This window comes from Hipposideros armiger, unplaced genomic scaffold (genome assembly GCF_001890085.2).
Source record: "Hipposideros armiger isolate ML-2016 unplaced genomic scaffold, ASM189008v1 scaffold_89, whole genome shotgun sequence".
NCBI classification, from domain to species: Eukaryota; Metazoa; Chordata; class Mammalia; order Chiroptera; family Hipposideridae; genus Hipposideros; species Hipposideros armiger.
Window position 1 is genome coordinate 470809 of NW_017731439.1, and position 17829 is coordinate 488637.

General features: G+C 43.4%; 1 protein-coding gene across 2 annotated transcripts in view; it reads right to left on the reverse strand.

Moving 5' to 3' along the window:
* Positions 1-446: 446 nt before the first annotated feature.
* Positions 447-17829, reverse strand: part of RNF24 (ring finger protein 24) — a 69239-nt gene continuing 51856 nt past the window's right edge. For both annotated transcript variants that reach the window (XM_019644626.1, XM_019644627.1), the window contains 3 exons: positions 16642-16683; positions 7094-7173; positions 447-6340 (listed from right to left, as the gene is read on the reverse strand). In XM_019644626.1, coding sequence (XP_019500171.1) covers positions 6202-6340; positions 7094-7173; positions 16642-16683 — 261 coding nt within the window. In that variant the 3' untranslated portion in view covers positions 447-6201. The remainder of the gene's footprint in view (positions 6341-7093; positions 7174-16641; positions 16684-17829) is intronic.

Consider the following 17829-nt stretch of genomic DNA (forward strand, 5'->3'; position numbering starts at 1 on the left):
GGGGTGCAGGCCAGTTCTGCCACTCAACCCGAGCACTAGTATCGTATTTGGGAAGCTGCTCAGCTGTGTCTAGCGCATCTGCGGAGCTGAGGCCAGGGTTGCGGGTGGGGCCTTGGCCTCTGCCTTCTCCTTCACTGTGGCCTCGTGTTTACTCATCACCATGGACCTGCACCCCGCACCACAGGAGGAAACAAGCCAGAAGCTCCGTAGCCAGAAGCTCCGTCATCACAATCACCTACCTGTCGCTGGTGACCAGCTCAGTTGGATCAGAACTAACCTTGACTTTCCAACTCTTGTTACATGGCCTTGAGGGGGGGGTGTTGGTGACCATGAGTGGGTACATGCTTAACATGAAGTATTTTTCAAAATTTGCTTTTTATTTACATTTGTTTAAGTCAATTACATGCATGTTTTATTTTTAAACGAGTAATTAGCAAAAAATGCATTAAAATTTTAAAATAGCAATTAAATATACAAAAATATAGCTTACAAAAAACTGCGAATGTTTAAAAATATTCTGCTGCAGAATTCTTAGTGTACAAACACGTCTATGAAACCTGAGGCTCAGCATTTCATAAACCTTTTTTTGAAGGGGTTATATAATATCTAGAGAAGGAACCCCAATGGGCTAAACTACAAGACTAAACTACCCCTCTTCCTGTCAAGAGACCCAGAGACAAAGTTATCAGGAAAACTATCTTGGAAGACAGGTCACCAGGAGGGACTTGGTAACACTGGCCCCACCTGCCTACTGGCTCTAGTGGAGCCTGGGAGGGGAAGGGAGGGGCAGACGGGGATGGCGTGCAGCTGGCCCAAGGCGCAGATCCTCCGGGCTTGTCCTGGCACAGAGCTGAAAGGAGCTTCATCAAAGGACAAATGAGTCCCTTGACACTGGTGGGGCCCACTTTCTAGGTCCATGTCCCTGGAGCAGGCAGGGGGTTCTCCCTGACCCCGTAACCACAGAAGTGAGCACTGGATTGGTAAGCAGAGAGTGCTGATTCTTGGTCTAAAAGTGGAGTAAAACTGGAACAATTTGGCCTCTAAAACAACTGGAAAAATGACAGATGATCTAACAAGCCTCTTTTTCTCCTGACACTCAAATGGAAGTACATTAATCTTATCTGTTTAAGAACCATGGCCCAGCATTTGCTAGTTAACTCCAAATTTCACCTGTATTGTTCCATCGTGAATTTAGACATGTTCATCTTCACTGAAATTCGTAACAGCTAACATGAAAGACACTAAACTCAGGGCCAGAGATTTAAGTGACAGATGGGAGTTGCACATATAATTCCTATTCAAGTTTCAGGTCAGGGGCTCAAGTTGTACTCAGAATCCTGAGGAAACCATAGGCTGTTGCTCTGGGTGGCAGGACACTGGGCAGGTGGGTGACGACAGAGAGGCATGAGTCGATACCACACTCCCCAGGGCTGCCGGAAGGAAGCAGCTTTAATCTGGGGCCAAAAATGAACTCAAAGTATCTTTTAAAGATGGGGTGATTTAGGTCATAAAATGGAGAAAGTGTTGGCTTCAAGAACATTCTGTGGAGGGCCGGCTGAGTGGCTCAGCTGGTTAAGAGCTCGCTCAAGAGTGCGAGCTCTGAGCAACAGCAGTTCGAGTCCCGGCCCGAGCTGAGCTGCCAACAGGTGGCGGGATCGCTCAGCTAAGAAAAAACAAGCCATTCTGTGGATAGCATTTTCTTTGTGTGCAAGGGGGGGGGGGGAAGGGAGCCAGATCCATGAACATCTTTCGTTAATTCTGAGACTGGCCAACTACTTGCTTAGCAACATCTGAGACATCTGCCCAAGATTGATGTCTCAGCAGTCAGTTGCTGCTGCTGCTCAAACTCCTGTCTCAAAAACGTGAGCTCACCTAAGAAAGTAAGACTTGTCACCAGACGTCACCGCTGGACGGGCTTCACCTGGAACCGGCCAAGGTGGGGGTGGAGGGCAGCTTGTCCAGGCCACTGCAAAGGCTGCTGGACCTGGACGAGGCCCGCACTGCTGTTCTTAGCTACAGAGCCTGCTCTTGAATGTCCTGTCAAATCAGTAAGAGTCGAAATAGGTTGTGCTGCGTTATCTGGACATCTGTGGTAAGGGGGGGAACTGCCGTTTCTTATTTGTATACAAAATCAGTTCCAGTGTGCTGCAATCAATAAACCTTCCTTATTCAAAAGGAATGTGATTGCAAAGTCATCCCCCAGTTCTGGGCTCACCTTTTACAGATATCCTGACTTCTGGTATTGCTCTTCCCACATGAGTAGGAATACTCCACGAAGACAGTTCTCTAGTACCACGTGAGTTAAAAAATTACATACACACACGTGTGTGTATTTGCTTGTACATGCATAAATGACCTCTGGAAGGATACACAAGGGACAAAAGTGGGTGCTCAAGGGGTGAGAAGCTGGGCTTGCTGCAGGTCAGGGATGAAAGGACTGATTTGTGAACCATGTGATGAGATTACCTATTTAAAAGACATGTTCAGTGAACAACAAATGGGGAGCATTGTGGGCAAATGCAGATGGAGGTAAGTAGAGAAGATGGGGAAGAGGGAACCAGCAGACCTGGGACAGCAGAGGAGCCCTACGTGACCACGACCCCCAGGCCTGTCACTTGCCTGCCAGGCTCTGGACATGGTGAAGCCTCGCAAGAGCCAGTAAGGACACCATTACAATCCCTGGGTGGCAGATCAGGAGACAGACTGAGGCTAACTGGCAGAAAGGCACATGGCTGTGAATGGCAAAGGGGGGTGGTGCAAATCCCTTTAAGCACTTCCTGTCCAGAACTCTGGGGATGCTTCCCAGTGTGCATTTCATAATTCCCAGAAAGCCTCTCAGAAAAGTAATCACAATGGTCATGAGTAGCTTAGCAGAGTGGAATCAGGTCGTGGAGATAACAGGCTTTGGAGGCTGTGGAAAGGGACAGGGCCTGAGGCCATTTCTCTGATGGATCCTGGGAGCTTGACATTGGGGAAAAGGCTCTCTGCATTTATCAATTTGTCAAGATGTGAAGAACAGGCTATCTGGCAACGGTGGGAGGTCCCTGTACCCCTCAGCCCAGATTTCCCTATGGGCCACCTTCTCCCTTCCAGGGACAGGCCTAACCAAATCACACTGTGGCAAAGAGTGACAGATGACAACCAAGACTCAAGCCAGGCTGGATCTGTTCCATTTCTAAAGCCAGCTGAATTCAGTTGTGCCCCTGGCAGCAACTAGATAATGATTCAGCCACCAGGGGAATCCAGTTGGGGTTGAGTTCTACTCCACTAACCCATGGCACACAAGTAACACCCAGTCTTGGAGCTGCTTAAGATGCATTAAGACAAAGTAAAAAAATCACCATGTCATAGCCAGTGGCCCAAGAGCAGATCAGAGTCCCCACATGTCTACAGATTAACAAAAGGTCACTGACAACTCTTGGAGCTAGAGGTGGACAGGGCAGCCTCACTGTGAGGCGTGAGCTGAGCCAAGTGTATTAAGGGATTCCTGACTCATTCTTTAGAAAAAAGTCCAGATGAAAATATAACCTTGTCTGTCACACAAAACTGATTTTAATCAGAACGGAAGGAAGACGTAAATGAAACCCCAGCCATATGCAGTTACAGCAGTGCAGCACGAGTCCTGGAGGAGGACCCAGATGTGGGGGGCAAATGCATTCAGGTTGTGTTGCTGAGTTGCAGGAACTACTGCCAAGTGACACTGGCCATGTAGCAGTAGGTCACCAAGCCAAGAAAGGGGAGATGACTATAAGCAGAGCAGGCACTCAGCATTCCAGCGTCCAGCCCCACCCCAGTGGAAGAGCTGCATTTTAAAAAGCCTTCCACATTCACAAGTGTTGAGATCATGTTAGTGGCACCTCATGGGGCACAGCAGACCCACTGGTGCCCAGTGGAGACTGCACAGCACACACGAGCTTTCCTCCACAGGCCAAATTATTTGGGCTCTGTGCCTCTGGGCCAGTGCACCAACCATCTCAACTTGCCTTTAGCTGTCACAGAGTGAAATGAATTAATCTACCTTCCTATGAATACAGGGACTCGGTGAGACTCTCCTTGGGACTGACACAAAAGGACAGAAAAAGGCTGTAATCCTACAAAGACTGAATCAAAGCAATTTGCAAAATAGAACACAAGCATTCCACCTTTGTTGGGAAAAAATTCTCTTTCCTATTCAAACACCAAAATGACAAGATGACATTTGTCCTAAGGCCATTCCGTGGAAAAGGGTGGGTGTTGGCCATTAATGAGGCTAGTCCAGAAACAAGCCTACTTCTGACATTGGTCACTGAAAACATTTCACTGTAAACTGGGTGCTTTGCAGTATTCGACTATTGTGCTACGAATAGAGCGCGCAGAAACGAGGGTGAACGGGGGAGTGCACAAATAGTTCTGTTCATGTGTACCAAACAGGCTCAGGCTTTCATGTAAAAATATTCCACACTTTCCTTGCCCTGTTTAAGAAGCAGTCCAGTTGGCATACCACGAATAGGTCACACATAAGAAACAGCCAATTCTGACCAACTGGATTTGTAATTTTCCAAACTGGATTCTGCCCAGCACTTTTCTAGGCTAATGGGAATTTTCCTCATCATCTGACCCCAGCCGCCTGAGCCAAGGACAGGTTCCGTCTTCCATTCTAAGATGGCAGAGGCTGGATTCCAGAAAAAATTCCTAGAGACATGCCATGAACAGCGTAGCAAAGCTTCCCCCATCCTCTCTCCACACCACGCGGACTATTTCCAATGACAAACGTCCCCACTCACACTGGTGCAATGGAGCAGAGGCAACGCTGTTAACAAGCCCATCCCTGTAATGGAAGGAGGTGGAGAACAGGGCTGTGAAAAAGAACTTTCTTTCTGACCCAATGCTGTTTCACACAGCTAATCTATGCAATCTTCATGAATCCTACCAGACTCAGAGTCATTTCTAAAAAAGTTGGACAGAAAGAGCCAAAGAGTAGCATGCATTTCACTCTTACAAAGACACTTTCAATTAGTTCTCCAAGTCTGAATACTGAGGCACACACCAATGAGTGAACAGCCCTGCAGGAGCTTCCTGAAACTATTTACAATTTCAAGTGGATCCCTGGCTAAAGAACTACATAGGGATCTTATCTGGGATGCTTTACATTGTTAAAAAGTCAACGACAGGCATTTTCTCTGATGTAGAAACAGAGATGGGGCAAGAGAGAGAGAACACAGGGAAGGAAGGAGAGGAGAGGCCAGGAGTTCCCATCTTCCTTTGTCTCAGCGGGGCCAGGAGCACTGGCCATTCTCAGCGGTCTGAGGGGCTCCCAGGGCTCCCTACTGAGGCAGTGGGCCAAGACCAGCAGCTACACTGGAGCCACTCTGTGGGGATATGGGCAGCACCCCAAAGTCCCCTGGATCACACAGGGACAGCATGGGCTCAGAGGCCCACCTCCTGCTGGGGCTCCTGACAGGCTGGTGGCTTGGCTGTGCCTCACTGGTGAGGCGGGGAGTGGGGGTGGGGAGAATAAGAGGAAATGGCTTCTGACCAGGCCTTTCCAAGCACATCTAATGGTTTTAGGTTAGATGATTTGATAAGCAAGTGTTGTGAAGCAGGGAGAAGCAGTGATGGGGGCACTGCTGCTCTGTTGTAACCAACGCCCTTAAGTTCCAAGATGGACTTATCAAGGGAACATAACGTGAAAAGCTTTGTTGGCACTGCCTCACTAACCACCGCCAACTGGTCGTGCTTCGGCTGAGGTAACTGCTGGTTTTACTTGGCTCAGGGGCTGCCGGGAGGGTTTGCTGCTGCTAAGGCATGCACAGTCTGCAGAGAAGCTCACGTGTCCATGGGGTGGGGGAGGGGTGGCTTTAAAGACCTGCCCTCAGTTCCCATCTCTAACACTTCTGTTTCTCTTCCCTTCTGCTTGAGAAAGATTCACCTTGACAAGGGAGACAGCGTGTAATGGAGTCAGCAAGAGGCTCTCATGAAGTTTCTTGAACCAGACCCGCAGGCTCATTCATCCTCTTCTCTTGACATGGGGTAGTGTCAGCGTGCTTTGGTTGTCACAAGACCCAGAAGTCTGGGTGCTCAGCTTAGCTGGCCCAAGAGTTCTTCATGAGGCAAAGGAAACGGCTGGTGCCCCAGGTAGAGCAGCCAACACAGAGACCACGTGTGTTCCTCCTGCCTCCACGCAGACGTGGGATCCCACAACAGTCTGATCCATGTGGCGAGCTATACAATGTTCTCCGCCCCGGGCAGGGGCCCCTGTGGGGGTCCACGGTCCTGCTTACTGTGCAACTGGGCCAACTGCAGAACTGGCATGTTGCACAGTGGACACACTTTCCGGACCTCCAGCCACTTAATAAGGCACCTGCAGAATGAGACACCACAGGAGGAAGCCATCAGTCCCACGCTCAGGGTACCCCCTGCCCACACGTCTCACATGCTGAACACACGTGTTGCCTAGAGCCGGACAGTGTGAACAGCCAGGTCCTCAGAGGCTCCACCGCTCGGTGGAGAACACATGTTATCCTCTGGGGGAACCAGAGCCTCCAGTCTTCCGAAAGGCGACAGTAAAACGCCACTGTCGGCATGCTACACCCTCATCATCCCCGGCTTCTTAGAGAAGGGAGTACACTGAGGAGGGTGGTGGGAAGTAGGAGAAATCACAGTTTCTAATAGAGACACAGAACACATAAAGTTGCAAGAGAAGGGGGAATATAAACATGCCTGCAGAAAAGGGGAGCCGGCCCCACACTACCGTCTACATTCAGACTTATTTATCTTGCTTTACAATAACTGTGGCTTTGATTAAAAGAAGTTTTTAAGAATGGAAGCTCTCACTGGAAAGTTCCAGTAAACAGCTGTTTATAGCCTGGGCTCCGAGGAGGTGTGGGCTCATCTGGCTCTCTGCCCAAAGTCCTGCCGTGGTGGTCATGTTCCACCACCTGATCCCGCCCAATGTCACGTACACACACCTGCCCCACCCTGTAGGGTGCTTTCTGCATTACAGACCAATCATGAAGCCATCGAGCTTGTCTGGCACTGTACCAAGCCCATAAGTAAGCTGGTCGATGTGCCATAAACTCAGGTCCCCTTAAATTAATTCCACACCAATACTCACTTTCTGTGGAAGGCATGCTTACATGGACAAATCCCCAACTCATCTCTAGGCTTGAAGTCTTCTAGACACACTGCACAGAGCTGAAAGATAAATTCACAGATGAGGCAAAGTGTCTGCTAAGTTCTCTCTCAGGCCGCAAAGTAAAGTGCAGAGCCCTGAGGCCCAGCCATTTGAAGGGACTTACAATGTCCCACAGTTCATTAAGTGAGAGACACAGGTTTGAATAGGCAAGGTCTTCTGAAGAAGAGTCTCCTGCTCTTTCTGCTGCACGTCTTTAAAGATGGAGGGCAGGGCCGGCCGAGTGGCGCGTTGACTAAGAGTTGGCTTGGGATGCCAGCTCTGAGCAGCAGGACCCGGATTTGGATCCCACATGGGGGCCAGTGACACTGCGCCCTCTACAGCTAAGAAGGTGAACAACAGCTCGACCTGGAGATGGGCTGCTGTGAGTCGCCAGCGACGGTGTAGGCTGCAGCCCCTGCTGCAGTGGGTTGCCATAAGTGTGTGGCTGGCAGCCAGCGTGAGCGGCTGGCAGCCGGTGTGAGCTGCCAAGTGCCACCGTGAGGGGCCGTCCAGAGGCCGGCGACCCATCTGCCTCATCTGGGAAGAGCGCAATGATAATACCAACATGGGCCAGTGAAGCAACGTCCTCCACAACTAGACTGAAGAACAAAAGGACAGCAACTTGTCTGTTCTCCTTCCTCCAATTCCCCAGCGCTGTTCCCCTCCCCCAATTCCCCAATAAAATCTTAAAAAAAAAAAAAAGAAAAAAAGATGGAGGGCAGATGGGAGAAGACAGAAAAAGCACTTTACTTCAGTGCATTAGAAGAGTCTGACTCAGGTTTCTTCTCCCTAGATAGGCTGGACACAATGTCACTTGCCTGTGGTGCGCAGAGAAAGGGCTGACTTTCCAGCAGGAGTGCTCTGCCTGCTCCGCAGCACAGCCCCTGGAGGGGACTGCTCACGCCCTGGGGCGGGTCCTGGGGCGCTCCTTTCTCTGGTACATGCTTTTTATAGCTCCTGGGGCCCCTCACTTTGGCCCTGTCCTTCTGTCAGTGTCATACAAAAAGTTATTCAAGAGTCTCTGAATTTAATTTTATGAAAATGTGCAGATGAGGCCAGGGTTGCTCTCTGACAGGTGGCTAGGTGCCACTGCTTGGAACGAGGCCTTCTCCTTTACACCCAAATGCTGGGTTCCAGCCACTATTTCTTGGGCACTTACCAGTGCTCAGGGACACCAAGTACTGTCAACATTTACCCACTTGACAGATGAAGAAACAGAAGCTCAGAGCAATCGCCACATTTCCTGAGGCCATGTAGTTGGTGAGTGCTGGGCCTGGCTGGGGACACAGGTCTGTTGCACTGATGAGTTGCTGTACCAGTTCTATCTGCTGCCCAAAGCTTGAACTCCTCACTGTTTGCTTCCCTGTCCATCTCCAGCGATCCTGGTTCAACTATCACCATTTCTTGCCTAGAGACTGACATGGCCTCCCTATCACTTGTTTTATAACCTATAACAAGTAACGCAGTCTTCTTAGGTTATGTGATAGGACATATGGCTCTTAGTCCCCTGTGGCCAGTGCTGTGGATGTTGGTCTTCCAGTGCCCTTCTCTAGGGAGCTTTCAGGGCCTTGTGTATAGAGCAGACAGGATCTTCACAGGCGGGGGAGATGGAGAACTGTCTTATCAGACTTGGCATTACTGCAGGAGAGACAGCAGGAGAGCAGGGAGGAGAGCAGGACAGACTGCTCCTCTTGGTTCAGACATCCACTAGCTGTGTGACCTCTGCCATAATGATGCCTCTCAAGCTCTGTTCCTTCATCTGTGAAGTGAAGACACTACCTACCCACCCCCATCACAGGACTGTCATCAGCTCAGGTTGGGAGTTGAGGGGGCAGAGCAGAGGAGGCAGTAAAGAAGTCTACCAGTACCAGTTGTTTTTATTCATGTTTAAATTTTGCAATGGCAGCGCTTTTTTCAAGCCCATTTTGTTTTCTGGGGGAAGGTTGAGAACAATTTGTGGGTAAAGACGAGAAACTAGCAGTTCCAGCCTTGGAGTGATCTTACAGCTGGGCCTCAGCTTCCCACGTGTAAAGGCAGGATGATGTTCCCACCTCCTAGACTGTGTGAACAGGCCTTCTGGCCTTCAACGCCCGCTTCCCTCACTCCCAGCACAGCCTTCTCGTCTCCTGAACACAGAACTGCTGGCTCTGCCCTCTGGAGAGTCAGTGCCGATCTGACCAAAGGGCAGGACGTTGGACAAGTCACTCATTTTTATTTGCTTATTTTTCCAGGGTCAAAAATTAGATTTGTAGCCTTTTCAAAATGGCATTACTATTAGTGGTTATAATGTGCTATTATATTCTTTTCAAATAAATTCTAAAACCATAGTCACCTGAAAAAAACAAAAGATAAATTCTGACATGTTACGTGCTAAAGGTGACCAAAAGCCAAGGGCAATCACGAAGAGAAAAGCCTCAGATCTGACTCCTTAGAAGTTCCCTGAAGGGTCAAACTAATTTTACAACTTTACAGATCATATTTTGCAAATGAGCTTTACTTCGCAGTGTATTGGGAACAGACTGTTTCTCCAGTCGGAGTTCCCATCCTTTTTTAAAATGGAGATATAATTCACATACCATAATATTCACCAGTTACAGTGTACAATTCAGCAGTTTTTAGTATGTTCAGAGTTGTGCAACTGTCGCCACTATCTAAATTCCAGAACATTTTCATCTCTTTCCCCCAAAAGCCCATACATACCATAAGCAGTCACTCTCTATTCCACCTTCTCCAGTCCTTGGAAACCACTTTTGGTTAACTTTAATAAACTTTCTGTCTTAATGGATTTGTTTATTCTGCCCATTCCCAGAATGGAATGGAATCATAAAATGGTATTATGTAGTATGTGGTCTTTTGTGTCTGCTTTCACTTAGCATGTTGCCTTCAAGGGTCATCCATATTGTAGCATGAATCGACACTTCTTTTTTATAGCTAAACAGTATCCAATATATGGATATACCACATTTGTTTATCCATTCATCTGTTGATGGCCACTTGGGCTGTTTCTGCCTTTTGGTTATTGTGAATAATGTTGCTCTAAACATTGGTGTACAAGTATCTTTGAGTGTTCAATTCTTTTGGGTATATATGTCTAAGAGTAGAGTTGCTGGGTCATATGGTAACTCTGTTTAACTTTTTTGCGGAACTGCTAAACTATCTTCCAAAGTGGCTGCACCATTTCACATCCCCACAATTAGTGTATGAAAGTTTCAGCTTCTCCTTCTCTTCAGGTTATTATTATTGTCTTTTTTTGATATAGCCATCCTAGATGGTATGAAGTTGGCATCTCATTGTGGTATTGATTTGCATTTCCTTAATGGCTAATGATGTTGTGCTTATTGGCCATTTGTATATCTTCTTTGGAGAAATGTCTATTCAAACCCTTTGCCCATATTTTAGTTGGGTTATTTTTCTTTTTATTATTGAGTAGCAAGAGTTCTTTATATATTCTAGACACAAATCCCTTATCAGATAGCCAACTGATTTTGACAAAGGTGCAAAAATATTTCAATGGAGAAGGACAGCTTTTTCAACAAATAGTAGTGGAGCAACTGGACATCCACAGGCATCAAAAGCATATGATTCCTGGCTGGCCGAGTGGCTCAGTTGGTTAAGAGTTAGCTTAAGAGTGCACGCTCTGAGCAACAGGGCTGCTGGCTCAATTCCTACATGGGCCAGTGACACTGTGCCTGAGCTGAGCTGCCGCTGAGCTGCCAACAGGTGGCAGGATGGCTCAGCTGGTGAGAGCACATGATCCTAACAAGGTTGCCTGTTCAATGGTGGGATACACCTGCCTACAACTAAGACTGATCTCGGCACCTTGAGCTGAGCTGCCACCCAGATGGCTCAGTGGATAGAGTGTGTGCTCTTAACAACAAGACTGCTGCATGGGATGGTGGCTACGCCTACCCGCAACTAAGATTGTAACACAGCACCTTGAGTTTAGAGGCCACAAGCTGCCAACAGGCAGCCAGATGGCGACTGGTGCCCTCCACAACGAAGATTGCGGAACAACAACTTGGATGGTTCCCCTTCCCCAATTCCCCAACACTGTTCCTCTCCCTCAATTCCCCAATTAAAAAAAAAAAAAAAAAACATGATTCCTAAAGCATAAGCAACCAAAGAAAAAAACCTGATGAACTGGACTTCATCAAATTCAAAAACTTTTGTTCTGCAAAAGACCCTGTTAGGGTGAAAAGACTAGGATAAATTATTTGCAGATATTTTTATTTTATAGGCTTTTTATTACTGAGTTGTAAGAGTTCTTTATATATTCTGGATACTAGACTCTTATCAGTTACAAGATTTGCAAATATTTTCTCACTGTGGGTTGTCGTCATAATGTTGATAACTTTGAAGCACAAAAGTTTTTAAGTTTGATGAAGTACAATTTATTTTTTTCCTTTGGTTCTTTGTTTGTTAGGTGTCATGGCTAAGAAACCATTGTCTAATCCAAGCCCATAAAGACTTATATCTATGTTTACTTCTAAGAGTTTTGTAATTTTAGTTGTTACATTTAGGTCTTTGATCCATTTTGTATATGATGTGAAGGAGGGCTTCAATTTCTCTTTTGCATGTGGTTATCTAGTTATCCCAGCACCATTTGTTGAATAGACTGACTACTCTTTTCCCATGGAATTGTCTTGGCACCCTTGTTGAAAATCAACTGACCATAAATGTCTGGGTTTACTTCTGAACTCTCAATTCTATTCTCTTGATCTGTATGTCTGTCCATCTGCCAGCCTTAATTAAGACTGTCTTAAATACTGTAGCTTTGTGGTAAGTTATGAAATTGGGACGTGTGTGGCCTTCAGCTCTGTTCTTCTTTTTCAAGATTGTTTTTGGCTATTCTGGGGTCCCTTGCACTTTCACATGAATTTTACGATCTGCTCATCAATTTCGACCAAGAAAAAAAAAAAAGGCAGCTGTGATTTTGATAGAGATTGTGTTGATTCTGTAAATATTTTGGGGAATACTGCCATCTTAACAATAGTAAGTCTTCCAAACCATGAACATGGAATATCTTTCCATTTATTTAGGTCTTCTTTAATATCATTCAATGATGTTTTGTAGTTTTCAGCATATAAGTCTGAGCTTCCTATGGAACCCAGGGCAGAGCAAGGCTACAGTGTGTCTGCCACATGATTTCTCACCTACTACATGCCTGACCTGGCAAAACTGACCTAAAGATGGCTCTTCCTGGTTCTTGTGCAGCTAGGATCCCATCTGCTGCTGAGGTGCAGAGGGGAGCAGGTTTTCCTTTCCTTTCTATATGTACATGCAATACCACTCTGAAGGAAGGAGGGATGGACCCAAACTTGTTCAAATTTGGAAGCTATGTAGATGGTTGTACCACTGTACTACGGATGTGGCCTCAGAATTCTGCTATGCATGTGCTGACTGGCGCATGGCAGTAGCAGGTGGATGAAGTCTTCTCTGGTTGGGTAGCAGGATAGAAAGAGTGTAATGCAGGAAAAAGGTCTGAAGAAATCAGAGCTGAAAAATTCTTAAGCTTGGTGAAAGACAAACCTATATATCTGTGAAAATGAGTAAAACTCAAACAGGATAAATCCAAAGAAATCCATGCCTACACATCATAATCAAATAGCTAAAAACTTAAAGACAGAGAAAAAAATCTTGAAAGCAGCCAGAGGAAAAGGATGCATTACTGATAGAACAATGATGTGAAAAACTGTTGATTTCTCATCAGAAAACCATGGAGGTCAGTAGGAAGTGGCACAATATTTTAAAAGTGCTGAAAGAAAAGAATTATCAACCCTGAGTTCTATATCCAACAAAAATATCCTTCAGGAATGAAGGTGAAATAAAGATATTCTCAGATGAAGGCAAACGAATAGAATTCATAGCCAGCAGATCTGCCCTAAAAGAATTGCTAAAGGAAGGTGATCAAATAGAAGAAATATGACACAGGAAGGGAACTGGCAACACTGGGAATGTTAAATATCTGGATAAATATAACAGACTATTATTCCTCTCTTAAATTCTTTAAAATATATCTAATGGTTAAAAGTAAAAAAATGTAACACTGTCTTATGGGATTTTCAATGTATATAGGTGTGATATGACAGGTATTGCATAAAGGGGGAAAGGTAAAGGGATCTATATGGACACAAACTTTCTATTTTCCAGTTGAAGTGCTAAAAATTGATTCTAAATATTTATTTTGTAATCCCTAAGCAACCACTAAAAAATTATACAAAAATATAGTCAAAATCACAATAGATAAAATGGAAAACTAAAAATGTTCCAATAACTGAAAAGAAGGCAGGAAAAGGGAAACAAAGAAACCAAAAAAGAGGGAAAAGCAGAAGACAAATAATAAAATGGTAGACCTATTTCCAAACATATCAATAATTGCATTGACTGTAAATGGTCTAAACATACCAATTAAGAGAGGTTGGCAGAGTGAATTAAAAAACATGACTCAACTATATACTGTCTATAAGAAAACTCATTTCAAATATAATTATATAGGTAGACTGAAAGTAATACAAGGATGGAAAAAGATATACCATGCAAACATTAATCGAAAGAAGCTGGAGTGGCTATATTTGTATCAGACAAAGATTTCAAAGCAAAGCAAAGTACCAGGGATGAAGAGGGGCATTATAAAATTCAATTCACCAAAAAGACATAAAAATCCTAAATCTGTATGCACCTAACAACAAAGCTTCAAATAAAGAAATAAATGGAAAGACATAATGTGTTTATAAATTAGAAGACTCAGCATGGTAAAGATGCCAATTTTCCCCTAACTGCTTTATAGCTTTAATGCACCACTAATCAAAGTCCCAGGATTTTTTTTTTTGGTATATATAGACAAGCTGATGCTAACATTTACATGAAGAGCAAAGGTACTTGGCTAGCTAAAACACTATTAGAAAAGAAGAATAAGGTTGGAGGAATCATACTACTTGATTTGAAGATTTACTATAAAGCTACAGTGATCAAGACTGAAGAGACAACAGACACATAAATCAATTGATCAAAAGAGAGAATCCAGAAACACTCACAAAAATACAGCCATTTGATTTTTGACAGAGGTGCAAAAGAAATTCAATGGAGAAAGCAACCACTCGTCATAACTAGAGCTGGAGACACTCTGAGGAACAAACCAAAAACAAAATGCAAATGGCAAGTAGATCATAGACTAGTGTGAAGACTCTCAGGCTTCTCCTGAAAAAACCCCAGCTCTCACAACGACTGGCCTGTATTCCCCCACAGCAACAATGAGCCAGAGCTGAGTGCTGGCAACTTCTTTACACAGGACCTGCAGGCCCAGTGTGTCACAGCTTCCATGACACCTTTCTGTTTCTCTTGACCCCCGAGACTCCCTTAGATGCCATTTAGTATCCCACTTGCATGGCTAGAACTAGAAATGTTTTAGAGATCTGCTTCTCTATGTCTGTATTAAAAGATGGAGAAAGAACAGATAAACTGGGAAAAATATGGGCTTTAAGACAGGATATTTTTCTTTATAGAAGGACAATATATTCTCATGTTTTGAAAAAATATATATGTCACCCCTTAGCTTCATTTATTATGTGTTGCTTGACTCCTAGACTGGTAGAAAAAAATTAAAAAATGTTATAAATAGTCACAGCTGTAGAGCCAACTGTCTAGGAAGCTGGGGGTGGTGATGGTGATGTCTGGGTATCTGAGTCTGCAAGGTGCCAGGAAGGCTCCCTTAGAGGAGCAAAAGCCAAGAAGCAGCTATGTGATTACGCAACACCGGGCTCAAGAGCCCCTCGGCGTAGACTCCAGACAACAGCACCCTTCTGCACATTCTGACTTTCTCGTTTACCATCTCCTCTACAAGACTGCTAACTTCTTGAGAGCAGACATTAGTATGTTATGCTTCTTTGTGTCTCCAGGGTTTAGTACACTGTCTGACATGTTTTATATATTCAGTAATTTAAAAATTATTTTAAAATTAATGTTTACTTATTTTCCTTCTTTAAAACTAAGAGCATTGCATATAAAACTAACATCCCTTTTGTAGGACTAAGCTATGTATCACTGTATATTAGGCTACAGGAATGCATAAGGATACAAAAGTTTGACAAAAAATAGTTTCATCACCACGAAATGCAACTGGAAAGGACCAAGTGAATTGTGAAAAATACATGATGGCCTCTAGAAACAAGCTGTAGAGCAAGGTTAGGTTTTCCCAGCTATAGCTTCAAACAACAGGGGGATTAGTAGCTTGGTCAGACTCAGCGAAAATGGAATTGGTGGGTACAGCTAGGATATTAACTCTGATATACAATGATGCAACACAATGCACGTATTTAGGATAAAGATTCTAAACTGATGGGTCAAACCAAGAAGGGAGACTCTGTTCCTGACAAACCTGGTTATTCAAAATTGCTAATGTATGTCAGAATTTAATCTTTTCATTTATGACCATCAAAAAGACCCTAAATAGAAAAGAGATTGCCTTCTATTACTTTATATGAATTTTGGCCACGTGCCAAAGTTAATTTTTGGGAAAATTTAGAAGTCAAACAGTAATCAATGCTTGAGTTTAATCCAACATTAGGTTTAAAATGCTGTACCATATCAACTCTTTGATAAAAAACATGCAGAAAGAGCAAAGGAGCAGTAGATGATTTCAAAGTGTTCAACAATAATATAAACCATTTTTGCTAATACTCAAAGAATTTCACAAACGAACTATCTTTAAATAGGCTGGCTATGTAGCTTCAATACAGTTAGACTATAAAAAGTAGATATTACAATGTATGGCTTTCCAAGTCCTTGCTTTAAAACACTAATTCAAAAGCTCAGAAAGGGAGGAAGAAAAAGAGCTCTAAAACTAAAAATAAAAATGCTGAACATGTTTAGTCATAGGCAACACAAGGAACAAAAGGAGGAAGAATTCTTACAGACTATGAGTTTTAAGGTGTACAGCAGGACAACACACACTTTTGTATTTAAGTTACAAAGGATGATAACGCAGCGAACAACTATGAACCAACCACACAGCCTCAACACTAGACAAATCCAAGGGTTCATATGTTCTTCCCAATTCCATCCCTCTGCCTCACCTCCTCAAACTCCCTACCAACCCCAAGAAGTAATCACTGCCTTTTTTTGTGACATTGATAAGCAGGGACTATTGGAAACATTTTCTAGAGTGAAAAATACCGCAAATTCATTTTGAAGGGAAAAACTAACTAGTATCTGTCTCCTACTCATACAGCATGGACAGTAAGTAGCACCCCTGCTGCCATGAAATCTTACATTGCTACCATCTCTAGTAAAAATATGAGCTATGCTACTTTCAAAGCCTTCACACAGTTGATTTTTATGTGACCTTACTCTTAAATACTCTACTAAACTGATCAAAATAAACCTCATTTTTTTCATCTTCTGAAAATAAAGATGTTTAAGCATACTGCAGTATACCACTTCTATTAGAAAATAGCTCAAGAAAAGATTTAAATCCTTATAAGGCAACTTACCTCATGTAAATTCAGTTCTTTTACTTTCTCTTTTAATATAACCTGTAAGAAAAAAAATGTATGTTCTTATGCCCATTTAAATCTGTAATTAAAAAAATTTCCTCATTATATTCACAAATATTTTTCTATTATGTGTATAGCTCATTTCCCCTCATAGTCAATATTGGAGAGAATCTCTTTTACAATTTGAGACAGAACATTTTAGCAACATTCTTTGAACTTGACTAATGATGCAATATTCTCCTGGAAAGTAATAAAAAAATCTCTTTGACAATAAATTAAATCTTGGGAAAAGACATTAACACATGCCCATGTGGACTAAGTGCTAATATGGGGGAAAGTAAATGAGATTGATTGCCTTATGATTTAGTAAAACACAGCATTGGCTGATGGGACTGATTGATTAGTAATTTATAAAAGATTAAAAAGATCAATCTTTCAGAAGTTTAGCTGCTTATACATCACTATCCTCAGAAAACTTTAGCTCTACCCAGAGTTATGTAAATAGGTTTAAAATTCATCCAGGTGCTGTCCCTAAACTGACTTTGTAGTGACTGTATCAGTTACTACATGTAGTATCAGTTACTACATGTAGTATCAGATACTAAAATGTAGTATCAGTTAAAATGAATGCCAAGTGATAAGAGGGCAGATTACTATTTAAATGGAAAATTTCTGAGAATAAACTTAGCTTATTAAGAGTTATATTTCATCTTATAGTGAAAAAACAGGTAAGTGAAATTTGGGGAAAATCTCTCAATTTTGAGTATCTTATATTCCTGAACCAAAAATAGTTCTGAGGGCAAATCATATTTTCAGAAATCACAACCAGATGCTACCATCTAGCTATGCACGGATGTATTAAATTTCCAATTCAGTATTTTTTAAAGACAATTTTTACCATATGTCTTGTGACTTTATTAGTTCTATCAGTCATTTTCCCCCTTTAAACGGCCACCAAGGTCAATTTTACTTTCTAGTTAGCTTACATACACATATCTTATAGCTTGATGTCTTAGCCTGACAGAATTGAGACAAGATTCATTCACTTAGAAAACTAAAACATTCCACTATATGTATGAATCCCACATGAGACTTAGGGGGAAAGGGTGAGGTTACCTACAATATCAGTGTGGACAGCTAAGGAACTAACTCAATGCACTCAGATTTCAAAAAAATATGGACAAA